Below are 26,787 nucleotides of genomic sequence, written 5' to 3'. Positions count from 1 at the left end.
TTTTTTTTTTTTTTGGTACCACACCATCTCTTTACACTGTGTGTTTTATGCCTGGGAATAACTCAGTCTTATTAGTCATATCTGAAGTAGCCTCATGTTTGCAGTGGCTGCTATATTGAACAGTGCAGGTCGAGATGTATTACCTGGAATAAACTCTTAGTTACAAAATCTGTGGTTTAATTTAATAATTTCACAATAGGCAGTATGCTTAGGGTTCATGTGTATGTTTGGTTTTGCATGCTTGTATTGAGTTCCAATCTAGAAGTAATCAGCTTTCCTAATTAGGAATACTCTAGGGGTGGTTAGATAATATTTAAAGAGGCCACATTCCAGAGAGCATGGGCGTCCTACAAGTAGTTCAGCCATTTTTTTCTTCCAAGAAACACTGTTAGTCTTTCTCATTAGCATAATAGGTATCAGAAAAGGTTTTCATTGACAACATTAGTGATAGTCAAGATATGTGTATTGCCTGTTATCTTCGAGAACTCAGCCCTTGTGTTAACACACTAGTATAACAATCAATGTTTGACCTTAGTTTTTTTTTTCCTTTTTAAGATTCATATATTTATTTGAAAGGCAGAGTTAACAGAGGGAGGGGGTCCTCCATCCCTCCATCCACTGCAATCATCCCCAAATGACTGCAGCGGCTGGAGCGGGGCATATCTGAAGCCAGGAGCCCGGAGTTTTTTCCAGGCCTCCCCCACGGCTGCAGGAGCCAACGCACTTAATCCATCCTCTGCTGCTTTCCCAGGCACATTAGCAGGGAGCTGGATTAGAAGAGGAGCAACTGGGACAGGAACTGGTGCCCATATGGGCTGCTGCTTCTGCAGGTGGAGGTTTGCCCTACTACACCCGCATTGCTGGGCCCTGACCTTTAGTTCTTTGCCTTTAAGGTTAATCCTCAGGCTTGATCCCTAAACAAAATAGCCCTTTCTTAAACCATGGTGTTGGCTGGATTCTTGAATCTGGCACTTTGGTTAGGCAATCAGAATGTCAACACCTTTGCCTCAGGGGAGCTTTGCTTCAGGCTTTTGGAGCATTACCAAGTACAGGAAGCAAATCTCCTGGCACGCGTCCAGCAGGTTTTAAGAGTCATCTTATGTCTGTTAAGAAATATTTGTGTGGCAGAGTTTGGTAGCCACACAAATTGGTGGCTACTGATTATTACTGAAAATAAACAAAATAAATACAACGATCTTGATTTAGGACATTTAAAGAGATAAGAGAGGTAACGGGGTTACAAGTGGACTTCCTTTGACATCTAGTAAGCAGGTACATCTGCATATCCTGTCTGGAATCAGATCTGCTCCTTGTTGTCTTTGCCATCTCTTTTGCTGTGTGCTTGCCAAAGGTAGCTATGGAAAACCTGTATGACCTCCTTTGTCAATTATGGGTGTGTTTTGACATTAACTGGGTCTTAAAGGTAAATTTTATTTTTTTTGTTATCTTTTTTTTTTAATTTTGTATATCTTTTTTAAAGAAAGCTTTTATTTAATAAATATAAATTTTGAAAGTACAACTTCTCAGCCGGCGCCGTGGCTCACTAGGCTAATCCTCTGCCTGCAGCGCCGGCACACTGGGTTCTAGTCCCGGTCGGGGCGCTGGATTCTGTCCCAGTTGCCCCTCTTCCAGGCCAGCTCTCTGCGGTGGCCAGGGAGTGCAGTGGAGGATGGCCCAGGTGCTTGGGCCCTACACCCCACGGGAGACCAGGATAAGTACCTGGCTCCTGCCATGGGATCAGTGCGGTGCGCCGGCCATGGCGGCCATTGGAGGGTGAACCAACGGCAAAGGAAGACCTTTCTCTCTGTCTCTCTCTCTCACTGTCCACTCTGCCTGTCCAAAAAAACAAAACAAAACAAAACAATGAAAGTACAACTTCTGGATTATAGTGGTTTTTCCCCCCATCACCACCCTCTCACCCACAAAGCATCTCGGCTCCTATTCTCTCTCCCATCCCATTCTTCATCAAGATTCTTTTTAATTATCTTTATATATAGAAGATCAACTTAGTATTTACTAAATAAAGATTTCAACAGATTGCACCCACACAGACACACAAAGTATAGAGTATCGTTTGAGTAGTTTTACCGTTCATTTATATAGTACAACACATTAAGGACAGAGATGTTACTTGGGGAGTAGGTGCACAGTGACTCCCATTGTTGACTTAACAATTGACACTCTTATTTATGATGTCAGTGATCACCCAAGGCTCTTGCCATGAGCTGCCAAGGCTATGGAAGCCTCCTGAGTTCACCAACTCCGACCTTATTTAGACAAGGCCATAGTCAAAGTAGAAGTTCTCTCCTTCCTCAGAGAAAGGTAAAAGGTGCAAGTTTAGACCAAGGTGTTGGCTTTAGTCTTCACTTCAGGGCTGCGTTTCATTCAACCTTTATTCTTCCAGAAATTCCTGCTACTCTTGTTTGTTAAATACTGAACTTTTAAAGTCCGCAGTGCAGATAGACCTGGTCTTGGTAGTATATATTTGTTAAATAAATTGAGTTACAGAGAGAAGGAGAGACAGAGAAATATCAATATTCTACCTGCTGGGTCACTCCCCAGTGACTGCAACAGTTGGTGCTGGGCCAGGCCGAAACCAGGTGCCTGGAATTCCATCTAGGACTCCTATGTGGATGCCAGGGGCCCAGCCAATTGATCCATCTTCCACTTCTCTCCCAAGTGCATTAGCAGGGAACTGGATCAGAAGTGGAACAGTTAGGACTCAAACTGGCACTTACATGGGATGCTGGTATCATAGGCAGCAGTCTAACCTGCTGTGCCACAATGCCTTCCCTGCACTGACCCCTTTCTTAGTCTGCATTTTATCAGTGACTCACATTGAGTCAGAATATATCAGGTGAGTGGCTGGTGTTTGGCTTGTCAGTTTTTTTTTTTTTTTAAGATGCTGGTTGGGATACCTGTATTCTGGGTTCAGGTCCTCACTCCACTTCCGATTCCAGCTTTTCTGCTCATGGGTACCCTAGGAGGCCACAGGTGATGGCTCAAATAATCGGATTCCTGGCACCCACAAGAGAGTCCTAGATTAAGTTCCTAGCTCCCAGTTTTGGCTGGTGGTGGGCATTTGGTGAATAAACCAATGGAGGGATCCCTCTGTCTGTCCTTCTCTGCCTCACAAATAAGTGAGCAAATAAATAAAAATAAAAGCAAATTAAGGGGCCTGCGCGTGGCGTAGCAGGTAAAGCCGCAGCCTGCAGTGCTAGCATCCATATGGGTGCTGGTTCTAGTCCCGGCTGCTCCACTTCTGATCCAGCTCTCTGCTATGACCTGGGAAAGCAGAAGAAGATGGCCCAAGTCCTTGAGCCCCTTCACCTGCGTGGGAGAACAGGGAGAGGCTCCTGGCTCCTGGCTTCGGATTGGCGCAGCTCCCACTGTTGAGGCCAATTGGAGAGTGAACCAGCAGATGGAAGACCTTTCGCTCTCTCTCTGCCTTTCCTTCTCTCTGTGTAACTGACTTTCAAATAAATAAATAAATCTTTAAAAATCAAAAAGCAAATTAAGCCAGATGAAATGTAATCATTACTAAAAATATTAGTTTTCAACTTGAGTTTCAACAAGTCAATTTGTTGTCTCATGTAAGTTCAAGAAAATAAGGATGGTTATCTAATGGTAATTTGCAAGACTGGGGAGTTTCAGTAGACCTTAGATTTATGTGAGCCAGAACAGTACTGTGATGTACTTTCCTCAACGAATGTGAACTTTGTTGGCATTAATGAATAATATAGAGTTTAGAGCTTGTTTCATTAAGACTGTGAACATTTCAAATCATATGCCTTGACATGAATGCCTGAGTATGCACTCTGGCTCTACCAGTAATTAACTTTGTGAGTGGCTTAGGCTAATGATTTGGCTCTCCAATCCTCAGTCTCCTCACTTTGAAAATGAGAAAGTATTAGACCTGATTTCGTGGACTATTAAAAGGATAAATAGCTGTCACCTGATAAATGAGATAGTGCAGTAGGAAGGATAATGGTGTATAGAAAGCATGCCTGCTATATGCCAACTTCTTAATACTATCCTTAACCCAGTTTTACACATTGGGAAACTGAGGCTCAAAACCCACAGATAGTAAGTGTGAGCTGGGTATAAACTCAGGGGAAGGGGTGTGGCACAGTGGTTGTGTTCCTGTTGGGATGCCTGCATCCCATAATGGAATGCTTGTTCTTTGTCATGGGTACTCCACTTCCAACCTAGTTTCCTGCTAACGCACAACTTGGGAAGCTGCAGGTGATAGCTGAAGTGCTTGGGTCCCTGCCACCGACATGGTATCCTGGCGTCAGCCTGGCCTGGTCCTGGCTGTTGTGGATGTTTGAGAAGGGAATCGACTGATGGAAGGAAGATCTTTTTTTGTCTCTCTGCCCTTCAAATACAATGGAAAAAAAAATCCCTCAAGCTTGTCGTTCTCCAGAGCTGGTGGATTTACACATTGTGCTTTAGCCTTTCTCAGAAGTGGTCAATGAATGACTCAGTGTCTGGAGTTCTGCCAACATTTCCCCAACAAGTACCCAGAGGATTGGGTCAGCTCAGTGCTTCTCTTGATGTCTGAATGTATTGAAGTGCCGGCTGCGGTTTTAAACCCAGCTGTGAAGATCTGGGCATAGAGAATAGCAAGAAGGGGTGGAGCGAGAATGGATTAAAGAAAACTAACAAACAACGCGTGTTCTCAGTTGCATGTGGAAGCTAAAAGAGTTGGCCTCAGAGAAGCAGAGAGCAGAATGGTGGTTACCAGTGCCTGGGGAGAGAGGGGCTGGAGAGAGAGGCTGCTTCAGGGAGACACACGGTACAGTCCCTTAGGGGACTATCTTCTGATGTCGTTTAGCAGAGTTGGATAGCAGTGGCTGATGTTAACTGTATATGCTTTCAATACAGTGAAATGACACTTGGTTGAGGAGATGAAAGTGCTCCTTGCCCTGATCTGAGGGTTGTATAATGTTTACCTGCATTGCAATATCATACCATAGCCAATAGATATGTACTATAATTATGTATCAATTAAAAATGAAAATGGAAGCTTCAACAGTTTAAAAAATATTAAAAATCCTGGGGAAACTTTACCTGGATGACAGACATCTCAGCACAGTTATAGAACAGTAGCTGTAAAAGGTCATTTTATAAAATCTCTTCTGTCACCTGGAAGCCCCTCTGTTTTCAGGGATTCAGGTTCCTGATTTACAGGTTTTATTTATTTCCCCTCAGAGTGTGTGGCTTTCCACACAGAGGATGCATCTCAGTTCCTTAAATGGCACAGAAGTACTTCTGTCGTCTGGCGTCTTTACCCTACCTTCATCTGTGTGCTTGAGCCACACTAAAACCCCCCTGTAGAGTTTCAGTGCTCCCCTCTTCCAGTGTTGCTGTTCATGCTTACCCTTCTCTGTACATGGCATCCTGCACACAGCTTTATGACAACACTTAACAATTTGCGATTAATCATTGAGGTTATATGATGACATTTTACCATACTTGTTGATGGAGACAGGGAGTTTTAACTTGGTTTAAGTGTATATTCTTTTTTATATGTGTAGCTTATCTGGCAGATTACACAATAACTGGCAAATTACTGGTAATAGTGTTTGTCTTTGAGAGAAGTTCCTGAGTGTTACCTCAGTATAATCTATTTTGTACTTTAAAAATTCTGAACCGTATGCATCTTATGATTTATTTAAAAGAAAATTTTATATAAAAAGGCTAGTTGATGTGATCAGCTTTATTGAGTTTGTGCACTAGTTGGGAATATATTAACAGCCCTAAATAGAGAAGATGTGTCAGGTGCAAATGTTTATTTTGTTATAAATTTTGCCAGGTTAAACAGACAACCCTATAATACAATAATAATATAAACATTTTGGCGTGAGCCCTTCCCCAAAGGTGACTAACATTAACTATAGCTAGTACCTATTGATATGTACTAGGCACTATCCTATACACTTTAAAAAATTAATTAGAGAGTTGGAGAGCGCTCTCAACTGCTGGTTTACTCCAGAAATGCCCACATTTATGGGGGCTGAAGTTGTGAGCCAGGAAATCACCCAGGTCTCCCATGTGGGTGACCGGAACCCAACTACCTGAGCCATCACTGCTGCCTCCCAGGGTCTGCATGAGCAGAAAGCAGAAATTAGGAATACCAGTGGGGAATTCTACCCAGGCGCTCTGCTACAGGACATGGACATCCTGATTGGCTTCTTAACAGGCCAGATGCCCACCTCTCCACATATTTTGAGGATCTTAGTTCTTGTTATCACAGTATCTTTGTGGCGGGTGCTATTACTGTTGTCATTTTACGTACTGAGGAATTGGGCTCAAGCAGGACAGTTTAGCCATGGGAGAACACAGAGGAGAATGTGGCAGTGGAGGGATTCCAGCTTTGGCTGCTTGGCTCCAGACTGCCTCTTAACCACTGTTGTGCCTCTTAAACAGAAATTAGAATTGGATTCTTGGGGGCTGGCGCCGTGGCTCATTTGGTTAATCCCCTGCTTGCGGCACCGGATGTCCCATATGGGTGCTGGGTTCTAGTCCCGGTTGCTCCTCTTCCAGTCCAGCTCTCTGCTATGGCCCGGGAAGGCAGTGGAGGATGGCCCAAGTGCTTGGGCCCCTGCACCCGCATGGGAGACCAGGAGGAAGCATCTGGCTCCTGGTTTCAGATTGGCGCTGTGCTGGCCGCAGTGGCCATTTGGGGAGTGAACCAACAGAATGAAGACCTTTCTGTCTGTCTCTTTCTCACTGTCTATAACTCTACCTGTCAAAAAAAAATTGGATTTTTACCTAATTCCTATAATGTTATCATAATTTGAGTATTTAACAATTCTTATTGTGTCACTTTCAGCAATAGTGTTGGTGGTGTTTTTATTAGATGCATTTTAACACTTAATAATAACTTCACATCTTAAAACACAGTTCAAGGAAATATAAGCTTTGTTCCTTTAAGATATGGTACTGTTGAAAAGGGATTTACCAGGACCATTTGTATAGAAGGGTCAATGATTTTACACTCCCAGGCCTGAGGTGAGAGGGAGATATTTAAAGCTATGTGTTCCAGGCTCTGATTGGCTCAAAAGGGTTCTACCAAATTAGGAATTTACCAGTGTAAATGCAGAGGCCTGTATCAGGTTAGGGGAATAAGCCCTGTGTGGTAGAAAGGTGAAATCAAGACTTGAAAGCCTTTTCCAAGCTCAAGACTCTAGACATTCCCTGTAAGTTGCATAAGAGTACTTTAGAAAACTTTATAAATAACTTTTTTTCTTGGAAAGATAGAACTTTTTGTCATAGTTCTGTTTAGCTTAAAATTCATGAGCACAGAAATGTACTAATATGCAATGCATCCAGATTACTTAGAATTGTATGTGTGTTTAAGTACGTATTAGCTGATACCATTTTTGAAAAGTAAGAAACCCATAAAACTAAATCATTTTCCATTATAGCACTGTCAGTTTATAGATGTGGAAGTCAAGACCTCCAGAGATTATTTGCTTAAAGTTAAATAGGTCTTCAGTGGCAAGGCTGGGTTTGGGATTTAGGTCTTTAGATAAGCACAGAATGGAACTACCCTGTTTACTTGGCTACAGCTACTTCAACTTTGATGGTTTATTCAAGCTTAACTTTGTATCCAAATGGCATAACCTGCTTGGGCAGAGCATCTTTGAGTAGAAGCAGGATTGGTATCTATTCTGAGTTACTGAAAATAATGCTTCAACAGAGATATCATATAATTTATATAAGACTTCCCTTTGGTAAACAGCTCATGGCACTTAGAATTCCTCAGAATTAAAAAAAACAGTCAAGAAAATTGTTAAGCACCTGTGACTAAAATTTTTGCATTCTGAAATATCATTTGAAGATATTCTTTTGGCAAGAGGATTTATAAATACCTTCCAAGTCCACTTATGAATAAATTAATCTAGTTAATTGATGCTGTAACAAAGTGACTATAGGGCCAGCTCCTACAAGATGAGCTTAGTAGCTCCCAAGTTGTAAATGAAAATATTATTTATGGTATTTAATATTACCCTAGGAAGTAACTGCGTAGTAGGATCATATCCATTGTTAATTGGGGGAAAGCCTGGTGTTTTCCAGTCCCAAAGTAAGAATAATTTCTAATGTGTTTTTTCCTTTTTTCAGACTTTTGATAAAATTCTTATTGCTAATCGAGGAGAAATTGCATGTAGGGTGAGTAGGATTTTAATCTTACTTTGCATTTTACTCTATGAAATGTATTATTAAAGTCCCCTAATGTGAATCAGTGTCAGTAGGTAACATTAATGTGTTTTGAATAGGTTATTAAAACTTGCAAGAAGATGGGCATTAAGACTGTTGCCATCCACAGTGATGCAGATGCAAGTTCTGTAAGTATATTTTTGCTATGTATGGATCAGTTCTTAATTTTGGGTCACTTGGGGAAAAAAGCAAAAGATACATTTCTTTTTCTTGGCCTGTAAAATGTATATTCAATTATTAAAACTGTCTAATTGTTCACTGTTATAGTGAGCAAAATGGAAATACCACAATGTCTTCTGTGTGTCTTAACAGTTTTTCTTAAGAAGCTTTAGAAACCGAGAGTAGACTAAATACTGCCAGGCTGATTGCTGGTCAGCAAGTAGATTTAAGCAAAGCATGAGAAAATTGAACCCAAAGATTAATGAAATGTTTACACAATGCTCTCTTATGCAAGCCCTTTCCCCCACAGCATAACTTCAGTATCACTAAGGGAATGCTATAATTGTTTAACCTTTCCTAAATGCATCAATGTGTTCAGCTGAAAGTTTGATAAATGAGAGATAGGCTAATGCTAATTGGACATGAACAAAAGAAGGGAAAGCATAAAGCAATGAATGATATATAATTTTATTAGGCATTTTTAACACAGCAGGCATTTTTAGCAGTAATGAACTATGAATGAGTAGAAAAAAATCCCATGGGAAAAGAATGTAAGTTATTGGAACTTTATAGAATGAGAAATAAGTAGTCGTACTTTAATGCAAGTTACTATTTTCCATTCTTTCACACTGTTTTTGATAATGGGACCCTTTGGGAAAATCAACTTTTATAGTAATTTAATATGGAGACTTTCAAGTTTTGCAATTTTAAAAAATTTTGTTTTTTTTTCTAGAAGTGTGTTACTCATTTTGTCTTACTGTGAGGCTCTCCCCTTTAAAAAACAAGTGGAAACAGTTACAAACAATAATTTCTTGAAAATAAAGATTAATTATCTTCCTTAGTTTATTTGGTGGGTTTATTTAAAATATTCAACTTTTAATGAAAAGCAATTAAATCAAGCAATTAAACTTGTATGTATACTGTCTTTAAAGATTTGATTGTCACTTTCTTGCTAAATTTGGTTTAACTATGATAGTTTTGATAGTAATTAGTATTCCTTACAGGATGTTCTTGAGATAATGAGAAAACTGGCACTTTCCTGTTTATGTACTGGTTAACTCTAAGGTGTTTGTCCATTACAAACTCCTCTTGAGTACATTCCTAGGAGGGAATTGCTCAGTCTTGGGGTAGATGATGTTTGACAACCATTTTCTATCTTGAGAGTAAACATATTTTAGACTCTGCTGGCCACTGTAGTCTCTGTTGCATATTTTTTTTCCAATTCTTTAAAAATGTAAAATCATTTTTTTAAAAAAAGATGTCTCCACCTAGCTGCTTAAAACAATTTAATCATTTATTTGAAAGACTGAGATGGGGAGGGAGAGAGAAAAGGAAGTCTGTTGTTTCACCCCTCCCCCCAAATGCCCATAATAGTTGAGGCTGGGCCAGGTCAAAGTCAGGAATTTAGAACTCACTTTAGGTCTCCCACTTCAGTGCCAGGGGCCCAAGTACTTGAGCCATCACCTGTTCCCAGGGTGTCCATTAGCAGGAAGCTGGATCAGAAGTGGAGTCGTGACTTGAACCGGGGCACTTTCACATGGGACGTGGGCATCCCTGGTGACAGCCTAGCTGCAGCACTAAACACCTGTCCCTAAAACTATTGTTGAGGGCTGTACAAAAACAGCCCTTGGAGGCTGTGGTGTTGGCATGCTGGATTAAGCAGCTGCCTGGGGATGCAGGCATTCTGTATTAGAGATTTATTTATTTATTTGAAAGGAAGAGTTACAGAGAGGCAGAGGCAAAGAGGGAGAGAAAGTCTTCCATCTGCTGGTTCACTCCTCAAATGCCTGCAACGGCCATAGTTGGGCTGATAGGAAGCTAAGCCATAGCACCAGCCCCTTCTTTGTAACAGTTTTTGTTTTGGGGCCGGTGCTGTGGTGTAGTGGGTAAAGCCACCTCCTGCAGTGCTGGCATCCCATATGGGCACTGGTTCCAATCCCAGCTGCTCCACTTCTGATCAAGCTCCCACTCAAGGCCTGGGAAAGCAGAAGATGGCCCAAGTCCTTGGGCCCCTGCACTCAAGTTGGAGACTCAAGAGAAGCTCCTGGCTCCTGGCTTCGGATTGGCCCAACTCAGCTGTTGTGGCCATTTGGGGAGTGAACCATTGGATGGAAGACTTCTCTTTCTCTCTCTGCCTCTGCCTCTCTGTAGCTCTGCATTTCTAATAAATAAATCTTAAAAAAGTTTTTGTTTTGAAGTCAATTTTGCCTGATACAGGTATCAGGCAGGGGCAGATTTGTTTCCTAACTAAGATAATAAAGATAATGTTTTCATCAGGGACAAGGCTGGGCAGGTTTTATGCAGCCCTTTATTACACAATGCTGGTCCCTGCTCCACTTCCGATCCACTTCCGATTAGCTCCCTGCTAATACTCCTGGAAAAACAGAGGAAGATGGCTCAAGTCCTTGGACGCCTGCCACCCATGAGAGAGATTCTGATGGAGTTCCAGGCTCCTGACTTCTTCCTGGCCCAGCCCTGGCTGTTGTGGCCACTTGGAGAGTGAACCAAGATGGGAGATCTCTTTCTCTATCTGTCCCTTTGTCTCTGTCACTCTGCCTTTCAAATAAATAAAACAAATCTTAAATAACAAAAAACAAAAACAGTTTTGTATCACATTTGACTGGTTTGGTATTGCAGTGTTATGCTAACTCTTGAAACAAATAAATGCACTATTAACTCTATGAGAAACTGCCAGGTGGTTGTTCCTTATTTCAGTCCCGTCAGTAGCGTCTGGGAGTTGAGGTTGCTTTGTGTCCTTGCCAACCCTTGGTGTTATCAGTCCTTTAGATGTCTGCTGTTCCAGTGGCTTTGAACTGTTATCTCATTGCACTTTTAATTTTATTTCCCTGATGAATATTGATGTTGAGTACCTTTTCATGTATTGGCACTCATTTGTATTATTTTCTGAAGTGTTTATTCAGCTATAATTGAAAAATTTAGAGGAGTAATGCAGTGAATACTAGTATGTCCTTCATCTACATTGGCCCCCAATTCTAAATATTTTATCACTTTGCTTTATATCTGTATCCTTATAGATAATTGTGTTTTTTTTTTCTTTTTTTTTGCTGAAGAATTTGAAAGTAGGTTACAGATGTAGCATTTTTTTTAAAGATTTATTTATTTATTTGAAAGTCAGAGTTACACATAAAGAGAAGGAGAGGCAGAGAGAGAGAGAGGTCTTCCATACGCTGGTTCACTCCCCAAATGGCCACATGGCCGGAGCTGGGCCCATCTGAAGCCAAGAGCCAGGAGCTTCTTCCGGGTCTTCGTGTGGGTGCAGGGGCCCAAGAACTTGGGTCATATTCTACTGCCTTCCCAGGCCATAGCAGACAGCTGGATAGGAAGTGGAGCAGCCAGGATTTGAACCGGTGCCCATATGGGATGTTGGCACTGTGGCTTTACCCGCTAAGCCACAGCACTGGCCGCGTAGCATTTTTTTTTTATTGTAGCTTTTTACCCCTAAGTATTTTAACATCTACCTCTGAGGGATAAGGATGTTTTCCTACCTAATTATAATAATTATCAAACTAAAGAAAATTACAAGTTATCCTGTCATAGTTTTTTTTCTTTAAAAATTATTTATATGAAAGAGTGATAGAGAAGGAGAAATCTTTTATCTGCTGGTTCACTCCCTAAATGGCCATAGCAGCTGGGGCTAGACAGGCTGAAGCCAGGAGCCAGGAACAACAACCAGGTCTCCTATTAGGGTGGCAGGGACCCAACTACTTGGCCCATCTCTTTCCCTGCTTCCCCAGACACATTAGCAGGAAGCTGGCTGGGGAGCAGAGGAGGTAGGACTCAAACTGCAGTCTGATATGGGATGGATGCCAGCATTTTAAGTGGCTTAACCCACTGTGTCACAATGCTGGTCCCTGTAGTATCTTCTAGTATACATATCACATTGAATTGGCTCCAGATGTCTGTATTATAATATTTTCTTTGGTCCACAGTACAAAGTGCATGAATTACTTTTGATAAGTATTCCCTTTTAGTTTTTTAATCTAAAACAGTGTTCCTACCTTTCCCCTTTTTTGCTTTCATCATGTTGATGTTTTGAGGGATCCAAGCCAATTGGATGATATTCTGGATTTCTCTGATTATTTCCTCATGAACAGATTCTGGTTAAATGTTTTTGACAAGACTTCTCTGTAAGTGATGCTTTTTCTTATTGTATCATACCAAGAGGTTCATAATGTTGGCTGTTCTGTTTGTTAGGTTTGATCATTTGGTTTTTACCAGGCCTTTCCATAATGGTACTTATTAAGTATTTTGTTGGGTGAATCTTTGAATTTATGTAAATATTTTGTCTCTCACTAACCTCTTATTGAATGTATTTGTACTGACAAAGATTGCTTGACTCAGTTGTTTGGTTGCATTTTTCTTTGCTGTCTATTGTAAAATCTGTTGGTATTTTCCTTTTGGAGTCTGCCTGTTTTATATTGTCTTTTTTTAAAATAAAGATTTATTTATTTATTTGAAAGTCAGAATTACATAGAGAGAGAAGAAGAGGCAGAGAGAGAGGTCTTCCATCCGCCGGTTCACTCCCCAGTTGGCCGCAACGGGTGAAGCTGTGCCAATCTGAAACCAGGAGCCAGGAGCTTCTTCCAGAACTCCCACACGGGTGCAAGGGCCCAAAGACTTGAACCATCTTCTACTGCTTTCCCAGGCCATAGCAGAGAGCTGGATTGGAAGAGGAGCATCTGGCACTAGAACTGGTGCCCATATGGGATGCCAGGACTTCAGGCAGGGGCTTTAACCCATTGTACCACAGTGCCAGCCTCTGTTTTTACTTTTTAAAATTTATATAAAGAGAACAAATTCATGTATTTCATATATACAGTTTTAAGAGCACAGTGATACTTCCCACCCTACTCTCTCTCCCACCCTTCCCTCTCCTTCCTTAGAAAACAATTTAAAAAAATTCAACTTTGTAGACATAAAAGAAATGATATAACTGTATTGAATTTTTAAAAAGATTTATTCATTTATTTGAGAGGCAGGGTTACAGAGAGGGAGAGGAAGAGACAGAGAGAGAGATCTTCCATCTATTGGTTCACTTCCCAAATGGTTACAATAGCTGGAGCTGGGCTGATCTGAAGCCAGGAGCCAGAAGCTTCTTCTGGGTCTCCCAGGCCAGTAGAAGAGAGCTGGATTGGAAGAGGAGCAGCTGGGATGCTTTTGCCACAGGTGGAGGCTTAACCTGATATGGCTCCAACTGTATTGGATTTAAAATGAAAATTTTAGGACTTACCTGAGGACTTTGTGTTTTTGTGTAGGGAAATACTTTAAATACTAGTTATTGTTAAATTCATCTGCACCTTTTCCTAGTAAATCCTAATAAGTATAGCAATATAATTTGGGGAGAAATTAACAGAAGCGTAAGTATGCAAGAATGGCCTAGAAAATTCTGAGGAAAATTGACAAGGGAAGTAGCCTAACATTGAAATACATTATGAAATGCAGATAATTAGGATCCCACTATGAAATGTTGGAACTAGGAAAGGTAGATCTGTGGAATAAATTAAGTTTTCAGTGAGGACTGATGTGAGAGAATTTCTTGACTTGACAAAGAGGCCTTATGTTGAGTTAGAAAGTAGGAGAGGTGCATCCTGTTGTTGTTTGCTTGCCATTTAGAGTGATTTTAAGTGATTTACTGTGATAGTAGAGAAGATGCAAAATACAGGGAATGAGGAACCTTACTAGCCCTTGTGACTGGGAGTTATTAAGTGGACAGGTGGGTTCTACTTCATTAGCTGGGTAAGCAGGGACAGCAAAGAAGAATTGGAAGAGACTACTGTTCTTGTGCTTCTCAAAATGCATATCAGATACCATTTGATCACTCACGTTTCACATAAAAAGCCTAGTATGCTTTATGACCAAAAAGGCCAAACTATTAAACTATTATTACATTTTGTTAAACCACTAAAGTTAGGGTTTTGATTTTTTTTTTTTTTTAGGTGAGAGAACTGATACCTTCAGGTTAAAAGAAAAAGGCAGAGGGTCATTATTTCAAATGAGGAAAATGATTTTGTATTTCACTTTTGTATTTTCTTCTATTCTCTGTAATTTTATTTATTTGCAAGACGGACACACAGGGAGACAAAGACACAGAGAGCTCTCCTGTTCACTAATTTAGACCTCAAATGCTTGCACCAAGCTGGGGCTGGGCCGTACTGAGGCCAGGGCCAGGAATTCAATCCAGGTTTGCATGTGGGTGCTAAGGACCCAGCTCTACCTCAGCCATCGCCTGCTGTCTCCCGGGGTACCTGCAGCAGAGCTGGGGCTGCACCCAGGCACTTTTCTACGGGAGAGCGGCTCCTCAAGCAGCGTCCCAACTGCTGTGCCACATGCTCACCTGCGTGTTTTCCATCTTTACTCCTAGGTCAAGCTTGTCAATATTTTGTTGCTTTTTCTGTGTACAGTCATGTTGGATTTAAGTGAGAAATGTCTGATATTTTCTGTGTTGAAACAAGAACTTATAATCAGGGAGGTATTCCGTGTGACTCACATCTTCCCCAGGCAGCCTGCTGTTTAAAGTATGATTCCTGGTGTGTATTGTAGTCTGAGTCTTAGGATTTCATAATGAGGTTGAGTGGGGTTTCCTGTGAACACTCTGGGTTGATTGACAGTAAGGTGAGGGCAATCATCACTTTTCATGCCCACCCTTGATACTATTTCCCTGCTGTCTGGGGAGGGACCGAGGACAAACAGGACTTGGTGATGTCTAAGTAATTAGTGTATGTTGGTTCCAGCTGAACAAACTGGAGGGTAATGATCAGGTAAATGGAGATAGAATACATTAATGTAGTCTGAAGGGAAAGTGACCCATGTTTTATGGAGTTGTTGAAATACTCCCCTGTTTGACATCGTTTTTGTTTGTATGTGTGCATATTATAAATGTGCATCTTGATATAGAGTGCATATTTATTTATATATTTATATGTTAGCATATCTACAGTTTTATCCTAGATGTTCTTAGAGATTAAAGTAATTTAAATGTAAAACCCTCAAACATTATTTTTTTTCCTTTTTATGTGATTTCAAGATATTTTCTGGTCTTTCTCTATTGGGGAAGGAGTTAAAATTGTTAATTAAACATTTTAAAAATTTCACAAAATCTGTTAATGGGCTTGTTTGCAGTTGGAATATGATCACTGGTCTTTGGATAGGAGCAAATGACCATGGTCATGTTTGGGAAATTTTTCTGGGGATGTTAACTGAAAAATATCAAGTGACCTTTTTTTGTGTTGTGTGTGTGTATTTGAGATGGTATATTTAAGTAACATTTTCTTAAATTGCCTTTTACTAGGAAAAGAGGTCTTAGGATCATGTCTGTAGTAGCTCCTGATTCCCAGTTGATCTTCACTAAGTCAGATACATTTCTGGACATTTAGATTGCAATACAAAAATCTGTAGGATTCTTAATTTATTCTTGCAAAAACCATTTATAATTATCTTCCAATATTAATTTTCCTTATGGACAAGGAAAACTGATGAATAGTGGTGGTAATACTGCCTTTAATGGGAAGGAAGGAATTGTTTTCTTTAATGTGATTTTGGATCTAAGCGGCTTGGTAATTAGGCAATCAAAAGGTTTTTAAATGTTATACTTGCTTTCGAATTTGCTGTTGCTCACTTTTCTCATAAAACTTAGCCTTCAGTAACCTTTTTAGATTAAGAATACACTATATCTACCTGTGCAGATTTTAAACACTGGACTTGCAGTGAAAATCTAATCTGGAGAAGAAAGCATCTGAGGTCTTTAGACATTTCTTTTTCTTCTTTTTTGCCTTCTCTGTCTTTGGAAAAACTTATTTTGCAGAAATATTATACCATATAAATTTTAAATGGTTTGATTATCTTTGACTAGACTAAATTACCTTCTCCTCATTTTTGGGTAAAATGGAATAGGATAGGATTCCTGGTAGGAATTTGTTCACATTAATATGGCTCATCAGGGACATTATGTCTAATTGGAGATCCTGCAGAATAGTAGCAGGAGGTTGAAGAGAATTATTTAGCATTAGCAATGGCTCGTCTGGGAGTTGTGCACTAATCAAGGCGTTGGAGTGTTAGCGGTGGGGATGATGGGAATTATGACGATTATGACATATAAGGATGTCTGTGTGCGAACTGGACAGGCAATGAGTTAATCAAGAAGTGTATTAAATGGCTCCCATGCTGATTCATTATTATCTACCATCGTGCCTGTCAGGTTGTGTATTTAAAAAATACAATTATTGCTGAATTCAATGTGTGTGTGAGCAGAATTCAGCCATCATTCTTTGCTTTTCAATAAAATAACCTCAAATTACCTTAAACATATAAAAGTAGAAAGTTGTATTAACTGTGCTGACCATGATTTGTTTTTGAAAGTCCAATATCTCTCTCTTTTTAACACTTTAGAGTAAACCTTAAATTTCACATTCATTTTAAAATTTGCCCTATCTTATATTCAATATGAAAACTCTTTGGCTTATTTACTACTGCCTAAGTACTTTATTTTGGGTTCAAAATAAAATTTAAATGTCCTTTTTTTAAGGTGAGAACACCCAGCATTTCAAAAAGAAATTTAAAATTTAACACGTGAAGTTATGGACAAATTAAAGCCTTCCTCTTCCCCGCCATCAAAATGCTGTAAAATCAGGGGGTGGGGCTGGAAGTCTCCTTTGCTGTAGTGGGGGGTCTCCTTGTGTCAGGTAGACCCATTCTGTGCCCAGCATGGTTAGAGCCATCTGTCATGAAGCTATCAGTTAGAAATGCTAGAAATGTACATATTTTGGGGGAAATGGAACTAATAAATTGAATTCCTTTAAAAAATAAATTGAAATGCAGCATAAATCCATGAGCAAACTGGATTATATCTGTAGACCAATTTACAGAGTTACTGTACAGATGAACAGAGTTTATTTTTTATTGTAAGCACTGCTAAATTTAATAAAAGTTTCTACTGAACTGTGGACTTCATGTATTAACTTAATTAAAGCAACATCATGGGTGATACTAAAGTGTTAACCTGTGGGAGGTTGTTACTGAAATCCATTATCTGTGGAGTCAGGGTTAGTGGTCAGCAGCATCAGAAGGCTGTTTGCAACCAAGACCCTCCCTTGGGTGCTATGAGCTCAGCAGGTCAAATCCTCAAAAACCAGCACATCTTCTTATAAGACTGATAGTTTGAGCCCCCTGGAGTTAAAGGTGAGCCAGTCATCCCAGTCAGGAAGGTCTACGACTTTATTTAGCAGTTGGGCAAGAATTGCATTTGAGCCTGAAATAAAGGAATTATACCAGTGTCTTCATGTGTAAGTTACTGTATTCATGTATGTTTGTGTACCTTGCTGTTTAATAATAACATTGTAACTTTTAATCTGTAGAAAGTTTTCCTTTATACCTTGGAAGAGGCTGTGCTATGGCCTTCTGAAATTTTTTTAAAAAGATTTATTTATTTATTTGAAAGATAGAGTTACAGGGAGGCAGAGAGAGTGAGGTCTTCCATCTGCTGGTTCACTCCCCAAGTGGCTGCAATGGCCGGAGCTGGGCCTATTTAAAGCCAGGAGCCAGACGCTTCTTCTGGGTCTCCCACATGGGTGCAGTGGCCAAAAGACTTGGGCCTTCTTCCACTGCTTTCCCAGGCCATAGCCAGGAGCTGGATTGGAAGAGGAGCAGCCGAGACTTGAACTGGCCCCCATATGGTATGCTGGTGCTGCAGACTGGGGCTTTACCTACTATGCCACAGCACCTGCCTCCTGAATTTTTTGTTAATAATTAGAACTTTGTGTTTTACTTATACCAGAGTTTTAATTTAAGAACAAAAATAGTGAAATATCAGGGTATCTTTGATTTTGTTTACTTAAACAATTCTGGTGAATTTAATCAGCATAGTTTTTTTGTTCTAATATTATTTATTTGAAAGGGAGAGTTTTAGAGGCAGAGAGAGAGAGCACTTCTATCCTCTGGTTCATCCCTGAGATGGCCGCAATGGCCAATGCTTGGCCTGGCCAAAGCCAGGAACTTCCTCTGGGTCTCCCACGTGGGTGCAGGAGCCCAAGTGCTTGAGCCTTCTTCTGTTGCTTCCCAGGCACATTAGCAGGGAGCTGGATAGGAAATGGAGCAGCCGGAAGTCAACTGGCACCCAGCACTGCAGGGGGTATGGCTTTACCTGCTGTCCCACAACATTGGCTCCAAATTCTTTTTTGAAAAGATTTATTTATTTATTTGAGAAGCAGAGTTACAGAGAGGGAGAAAGAGGTCTTCCATCCGCTGGTTCATCCCCCAAATGGCTGTAATGCTCAGAGATAGACAGGAGTCAGGAGCTTCTTCTGAGTCTCCCACATGGTGCAGGAGCCCAAGCACTTGGGCCATCTTCTGCTGCTTTCCCAGGCCATCAGCAGGGAGCTGGATCAGAATTGGAGCAGCCGGGACTCGAACCTGCTCCCCTGTATGATGCTGTCACTGCAGTGGTGGCTTTATTGCCTACACCACAGTGCCCAGAGACCCTGAGACCTTTTTTTAAACTTCCTTTGCTAGTGAATCTTCTCTATTTGATCCTAATAGGGTTTTGCCAATGAATGAAGGTGTGGTAGTAGAAGAAAGGCCTCCCCCAAAGATATCCAGTTTGTTACCTCTGGAACCTTTGACAATGACCTTATATATATATGTGACAGAGATTTGGCAGATGTGGCTGAGTTTAGGATCTTGAACGTTGGTGATAATCTAGTGGCCTGACACAGTCACAGGATCCTCATAAGAAGAAAGCAGCCAAGTCAGAGTGGTACAAGGTGTAAGTAAAGAGGCAAGAAGCTGGAGTGATGCGCAAAAGGGGCCTTGAGCCCCAGGCTGCAGGGGCCTCCTGAAGCTAGCCAGGGCAAGGTAACAGAGTCTCCTCCCATAGCTTCTAGAAGGACTTGGCCTCCTTACACCTTGATTTTAATGCTGTGAGACTTGTTGCTGAGCTTTGCCCTCCAAAACTGTGAGATAATATATTTGTGTTCTTTTAAGCCACTGAGGTTGTGGTCATTAGTTACAGCAGTGACTGGAAATGAGTTCAGAGGGATGGTTGGACATCATCAATGTGTCAGTTATATTAGCATATCAAAGGAAAAATCTATGAGCATCTCAATAGATGGAGATAAATCTCAGTGAATTTACATTCTCATTCATGAAGAGGAACTAAAGTATTTGGGAGTGTTTGTCAGAATGGTTCCTAAAATTAATTTCATATGGAGCACTTTGTCCCGGGTGAACTACTATTCAGACATGGACTTTTGGATTGTTTGCTTAGTATTAGATTTCTTAACATACATTGGCTTTTTACCTGAAGGTTTGAAATGAGTACTCACCTAACCTTCTCTCCTTCTTCCCTTATCTGTAGTCTTTACCCCACCTTTTCCTTCTTGTTCTTTCTCTGTCTTTCCTGATTCCCCTCAACCCTCACACCCCACCTTGCCCCCAGCCACGATTCCTACCCCCTCACTGGCTCCCTGACCAGCCTTTGTGTTGCTGCTCCTGGCATTTTGGATTCCTAATGGATAGCCAGTTCTGATGATTATGGCTCGGACCCACGACAAGTTAGTCACAGAAACCGGTTCATATTTTGATCCTGAAGCTGTTTGCAGCCTCCCTAGGTCCCTGGTCTCTAGAAGCTATAGCCCAGACAATGTGTGCTGGACTTCTCCTCAGGACTGGAACAGCTCCACCTTAGCCTGGTTTTAACCAGTGACCCTGGCTGTCTTCCCATTCTCCTGCACAGCATGCTTAACCATTTGCACTTTGTATTTGGCACTTCCAGCTTCTGGAGGAAGCAGCAAGTAGTTAGCCTTGTTCATTTTTACACATTTGTCCTGAATTTCAAGTTTGTGAAATGTTTACCATTTATTTCTGCCTGCCTGTCTTTCTTGTTTTCATCTCTAGATTTCATTGTCATTGCTGTACATTTGAAGCAGAAAAAACTTTTGCAGTATTAACTTATGCCATACTTTCTAGTCCTAAATTTACTATGAAGACCCAGTACAAGTGCCAGATCTCAAATTGTATTTTTGCTCAGTTCCAAGCATCAGTTTTCTTTTCTTTTCTTTTTTCTTTTTTTTTGACAGGCAGAGTGGGCAGTGAGAGAGAGAGAGAGAGAGAGAGACAGAGAGAAAGGTCTTCCTTCTCCATTAGTTCACCCCCCAATGGCCGCTGCAGCTGGCGCACCGCGCTGATCCGAAGCCAGGAGCCGGGTACTTCCTCCCGGTCTCCCATGCGGGTGCAGGGCCCAAGGACTTGGGCCATCCTCCACTGTACTCCCGGGCCAAAGCAGAGAGCTGGACTGGAAGAGGAGCAACCGGGACAGAATCTAGCGCCCTTACCGGGACTAGAACCCAGTGTGCTGGCACCGCAGGTGGAGGATTAGCCTATTGAGCCACGGCACCAGCCAAGCATCAGTTTTCTAAGTAATGCACTTGATATTTCACTTGCTTGTCATGGGATCCATTTAAGTTGGATTGGGATTTAATCTGTGTGTGAGCCCCACTCAGCATGTCTAGGCATTGTTTTGCTAGCTCTAGATCTCTGTCACCAGTCCTTGATTTGACCTGGTACCCTTTCCTCTGCTGATGGTAAAATGGTTGCTATAAAGGTGGAGAAGCAAAGGGACAAGTCCAGTAAGTACCTTTCAATAAGAGGTAGACCACATGTAGATGGCGATAGTGGATTTATATCGGGCTAATTCATCTGCAAAGGAACCTGTGTTAAGGAAGAGAAGCTCCAACATGGATAAAAAATCAGATATGAGTTTACTATTGTCATCTCCATCCATTTACTTATTCAATAAATGCACTGCATTGAGCATTCTCTAGGTGCTTGGGGTGGGGTGTGGGGTATACAGTGGCGAGTTTGTAGGCTTTCTAAGGACTTTGGTTGTCTACATGGAAAAATGATAAGTTCAAGTAAAACTGCTATAAATAGTATTTGAAAATAACTTCCTTTGTAAACAACTGTTTTGTGCTTCCAGGCCTTCCTGTGAATCAGTTACATAACGATTTAGTTTCCTAGTCTTTACTATATTCCCCGAAAGGATACTAGTAGTTTAGTGTGGCGAATTTTATAATTGAATCGAGCAAAGCCTCTTTAGTGAGCTGTTCTAATTACGCTACAGACCCCTCGGCTGCACTGATACGCCCAGTTGGGATGCTCTGCATGTGATAGAGAAATTCAGTTTCACAACCACACAGACCCGTTTTTGAAGGCTTCATGTGCAGTCTCTGACTTCTGATGGTTCAGCTTCCGACAGTTTGACTTTTTGATGGTCTAAAACCAGTAAGCATTTGGTAGAAACTGCACTTGGAGTTTTGTGTTTGACCTGTTTCCATGTTGTGATGGACGCTCAGATCCTCTCTTGTGCTGCTGGGCATCGCAGCAAGCACAGCTCCTGAGCAGCCCTGCAGTCACCAGGGGAAGGAAGCCGCACGTGGCAGTGTGCAGTGTGCAGTGTGCAGTGTGCAGTGCTGCTGAGCCGGGAAGTTCAGTAGGTTAGGTAGATGCAGTACACTTCTATGCTGCTTTCAACTTACAAAGAGTTTATCAGGATGTTAACCCCAGCATAAGTCAAGGAACATCTGTAGTTTTTCTTCTCAATGAGAAATGTTTCCCTGTATCAATTTTTTCCTGTAAAATTTTCTGTGTGCTTGCTTTGGCAGCACATATACTAAAACTGGGACAATGCAGAGATGGTTAGCATGGCCCCTGCATAAGGATTACACACATGTGTGAAGTGTTGCATACTTTTGACGCTGTGGAGCAGCGTGGACAGTATAAACATGCAGCAGTGAGTGGGGACACCACCTGTGACTCCCACAGCTGGGGGCTAGCTTGTGAGGGCAGGCTCTGGTGCCCCTGTCACTGGTGATATTGCCCGAGGGGGAGCCTTGCAGACCACACTGACTTTGAGTCTGGCCTGGAGCCCTAGTGGGGCCCTGTGAAAGAAAAGTTTATCTCTTTCCCTTCATCCCCCCACAAGGGTGCCCTGCAACCTGCAGGGAGAAAGCTCCATCATAATGCCAGTAGAGGCTGTGGCAGCTCCTGCACGACTAGGAGATTTTGTCAGAGGGAAAAAGCTGCATCCCCCACGGAATTTGACTGGCTTGGAGGGTTGGCAGGGGGCTGGGCACCCACTTAGGACTGTCAGGTGCTCCTGTTCCCCCCACCATATCACAGGTTACAGGGCTCAAACTGCCAAGGTGGAGCACCTATAGGTAGCTGGCTCTGGGAATGCCAGGACTGGATGGCTTCACTGTTGAATTCTACCACCCTCTGAAAGATGAACTAATTTCAGTTTCTCTCAAACTGTTCAAAAACAATTGAAAGTAAGGGAATCCTCCTAAACTCCTTCTTTGAGGCCAGCTTTACCTTCATTCCAAAACCAGAAAATGATACAACAAAGAGAACTATAGACTGATATTGCTTATGGAAATAGATGAAAAAATCATCAGCAAAATACTAGCTAATCAAATCCAACAATACATCAGAAAGATCATTTACCCAGACCAAGTGAGATTTATCCCTGGTATTCAGGAATGGTTCAACATATGCAAATTAGGAAGTATGATATCACATTAACAAACTGAAGAATAAAAAACATGATTATCTCAATAGATGCAGAGAAAGCATTTGATAAAATATGACATCCTTTCATAATAAAAACCATAAGCAAATTAGATATAGAAGGAACATTCCTCAATACAATCAAGGCAATATGAGACAAACCTACAACCAATATCATATTGAATGAAAGTACATTTGATAATTTTTGCTTTTTTTCAGATTTGTTTATTTGAAAGGCAGAGTTACACACATAACATGGTTGGATGTGGGGGGAAAGAGGGAGAGAGGAAGAGAGATAAAAGAGAAATATCTTCCACCTGCTCCATTCCACTTCACTCCCCAAACAGCCACGACAGCTGGGGCTGAGCCAGGATGAAGCCAGGAGCCTGGCACTCCATCTGGGTCTTCCACGTGGGTAGCAGGGGCCCAGATATTTGGGCTTTATCCCATGTCTCTCCCAGGGAGCTGGATCAGAAGTGGAGCATCTAGGAGTTGAACTGGTGCTCATAGGAGGTGCTAGTGTCACAATCAGTGGCTTAACCCACTGTGCCATGGCATAGGCCCCTTAATTCTGCAAAATGAAAAATGTTCTGCAACTTTATTGTGCTGATGGTTCCACATATCTTTTTAAAGACTATGTTGTGGGGCTGGAGCTGTGGCTCAGTGGGGTAACATCCTGGTTGGCCGTGTCGGCATCCCATATGGGTGCCGGTTAAAGACCCGGATGCTCCACTTCTGCAATCCAGCTCTCTGCTATGGCCTGGGAAAGCAGTGGAGGATGGTCCAAGTCCTTGGGCCCCTGAACCCGCCTGGGAGACCCAGAAGAAGCTTCTGGCTCCTGGCTTTGGATCGGTGCAGCTCTGGCTGTTGCAGCCAATTGGAGCATGAACCATCAAATGGGTGACCTCTCTCTTTCTCTGCCTCTCTTCTCTCTCTGTAACTCTGAATTTCAAATAAATAAATCTTAAAAAAAAAAAAAAAAAAACATGTTGTATTTCCATCTTTTTACAGTGTCTCAGTGTCTAAAAAAGTTTATCAATTCTTTTTTTTTTGAGTTTTCATTTCTTTTTTTTTTTTACACAATTATTCTTAAGTGTTGAAACTTAACTGAAAAGTGATCCCTGTTAAATATAAAAGTGTGAATAAGAGAGGGAAGAGTTTATCAGTTTTTACTGGATTTTATTAGCTTGCATTGTGAGGGTTGTAGGGAGTTACAGGGAGTTACAGGCGTTCAACCTGTAACAAATTTTGATTGAGCACTTGTTTCGATGCGGGTGTCTCATATCTTAGGAAAACATTGTTCCTACATTGTAGTTGTGATATGCTGTGTAGTGGAAAATAACAGTGTTTTGCAAATGTAGAACAGGGGGCTCTGAGACAGTCTCTGAGGGCTTACAAATTTATATTCTTGAGAAAGCAACATTTAAGGAGAGTCCTGAAGGGTGACAGGGGTTAGGTGAAGGGTAGGGGTGGGAGGAGACATCACTGGGCAGAACAAAGCGTTGGAATTTCAGGTAATTAAATACAAACAATAGTTTTTGTCTATTGACCTCTATCTTGTCATCTTGTTAAACTTGTTAGTTCTAGGAATATTTTTGTAGATTCTTTGAGATTGTTTACAATCATATTGTCTATGAATAGGGACAGTTTTATTACTTCTTTTTATAATCTGTATGCCTCTTATTTCTTTTATTTTTTACTGCTCCTGCCAGGAATTCCAATGTGATGTGGAATAGGAATGACAATAGTGCGTGTTCTTGCCAGTCTTTGTGGGAAAACATTCAATCATTGGGAGTTAAGCATGGTATTAGCTTTAGGTTTTTTGTAGATATGCTTTATCTGGTTGAGGGAAAGCCTGTCTGCTCCTAATTTGCCAAGAACTTTTATTGTGAATAGATGTTGAATTTTCGCTTATGCTTTTTGTAAACCAATTGATAGGTTATGTGGGTTTTCCTTTGATTGTAATATGTGAGCTTACACTGAGTAATTGATTTTTTTTTTTTTTTTTAATATAGAGCCAGTCTTGCTTTCTGAGAATAAACCCTTGTTAGTTGTGGAGACATTACTCTTTTTTATATAATGCTGGATTGGATTTTTTAATATTCAGATTTTTTCATCATTGTGTATATGTGTTTTTTAAAGATGTTGGGGCCGGTGTTGTGTAGTGAGTTATGGTGCTGCCTGCAATGCTGGTATCCCGTGTTGGCAGCGGTTCCAGTCCTGGCTGCTCCACTTCCAGTCCAGCTCCCTGCTGATGTGCCTGGGGAAGCAGCAGAAGATGGCCCAAGTACTTTGGCCCCTGTCGTCGCATGGGGGACCTAGATGAAGCTCTGGCTCCTGGCTTTGGCCTGGCCAAATGTTGTGGCCATTTGGGGAGTGAACCAGCAGGTGGAAGATGTCTCTAACTCTCCCTCTCTCTCTCTGTTACTCGCCTTTTGAAAATGGGGATTTATTTATTTGAGAGAGATAAGGAGAGAGAGAAATCTCCCATCTGCTGGTTCACCCCAAATTGTTGCAACTGCCAGGTCCGGGCCAGGCCTTTGCCAGGAGCTCCATCCCGGTCTCCTGCATGTGTGCAGGGGCCCTGTCACTGGAGCTACTTTCTGCGGCTTTCCCTGGCACATCAGCAGGGAGATGGATTAGAAGCAGTAGTTGTCACAGGTTGAACTGCTGCTCTGTTATAGGGTGCTCATGTTGTAAGCATTGGCTTGACCTGCTGTGTCAGAAAGCTGGCACCAGGATGCAAAAAATTTTGAAATCTATGCATTGTTTTTCATAATGTATGTTTTCCATGATCTTTTTGAATAGTCTCGTATTTTGTTAGTTTGGTATTTTTTGGAATGGTCTATTTTTTCATCTAAATTGTCCAATTTGTATATGTTGAATTGATAGAATTCCTTTATTTTCCTTTTAATACCTCTAATCTGTACTGATATCTCTTTCATTTGTGATATTGGCAATAATTTGTGTTTATTTTTTCTTGTTAATCTTGTTAGAGATTTGTTAAATTAATTTTAATTTATTTTTTTAAAGATGTATTTATTTATTTGAAAGAGTTCCACGGAGAGAAAGAGAGGCAGAGAGAGAGAGAGAGCGAGAGAGCGTGAAGTCTCCTATCTGCTGGTTCACTCCCCAGTTGGCTGCAACAGCTGGAGCTGCACCTATCTGAAGCCAGGAGCCAGGAGCTTCTTCTGGGTTTCCCACGTGGGTGCAGGGGCGCAAGGACTTGGACCATCCTGTACTGCTTTCCCAGGCCATAGCAGAGAGCTGGGTCTGTAGTGGTGCAGCTGGACCAGTGCCCACGTGGGATGCCGGCACTGCAGGCGGTGGCTTTACCCACTGTGCCACAGCACTGGCCCCTGTTAAATTTACTGATGCCTTTGAAGAACCAGCTTTTGTTTTCATAGTCTCCCCACCCTCTTAATTGTTTTTCTCTTTTAAATATCAGTGATATCTTCTTTGTATTATTTTCTTCTACTTGCTTGAAATTTATTTTGCTTTTCTTTTGCTAGTTTGTTACAGTGTGAACTTTGATTATTGATTTGAGATTCATCTTATTTTTGTTTTATAACTTTAAAAAAAATTTTTTTATTTGAAAGAGTTATTGGGTGAGAGGGAGATATCTTCTATCTGCTGGTCCACTTCCCAGATGGCCACAGTGGGTAGGGCTGGATCAGGCAGAAGCCAGGAGCTTCAAACAGGTCTCCAATGTGGGTGCAGGGGTCCAATAACTTGAGCTATCCTCTGCTGCTTTCCCAAGTGCATTAGCAGGGAACTGGATTGGAAGGTGGAGCAGCCGAGCCTCAAACTGGTGCCCATTTGGGG

General features: G+C 41.4%; 1 protein-coding gene and 1 non-coding gene across 16 annotated transcripts in view; both read left to right on the top strand.

Moving 5' to 3' along the window:
• The window catches only part of PCCA (propionyl-CoA carboxylase subunit alpha), a 438,870-nt gene that overhangs the window by 25,236 nt on the left and 386,847 nt on the right, over positions 1–26,787 (top strand). For 12 of the 15 annotated variants that reach the window (XM_070048637.1, XM_051850469.2, XM_008260152.4 and 9 more), the window contains exons 3-4: positions 8,131–8,178; positions 8,286–8,354. In XM_070048637.1, coding sequence (XP_069904738.1) covers positions 8,131–8,178; positions 8,286–8,354 — 117 coding nt within the window. Of the gene's footprint in view, positions 1–2,205; positions 2,323–8,130; positions 8,179–8,285; positions 8,355–12,457; positions 12,534–26,787 lie in introns of those variants that run through there. The other 3 variants (XM_051850467.2, XM_070048639.1, XM_051850472.2) reach the window with 3 other exon arrangements.
• On the top strand, positions 22,043–22,147 carry LOC127492199 (U6 spliceosomal RNA). The gene has a single exon (XR_007921359.2). It is a non-coding gene; the product is annotated as a U6 spliceosomal RNA (small nuclear RNA).

The sequence above is a fragment of the Oryctolagus cuniculus genome, chromosome 9 (genome assembly GCF_964237555.1).
Source record: "Oryctolagus cuniculus chromosome 9, mOryCun1.1, whole genome shotgun sequence".
Taxonomy (NCBI): Eukaryota; Metazoa; Chordata; class Mammalia; order Lagomorpha; family Leporidae; genus Oryctolagus; species Oryctolagus cuniculus.
The sequence above is the reverse complement of the archived record's forward strand: the minus strand, read 5'-3'. Positions and strand labels throughout refer to the sequence as shown.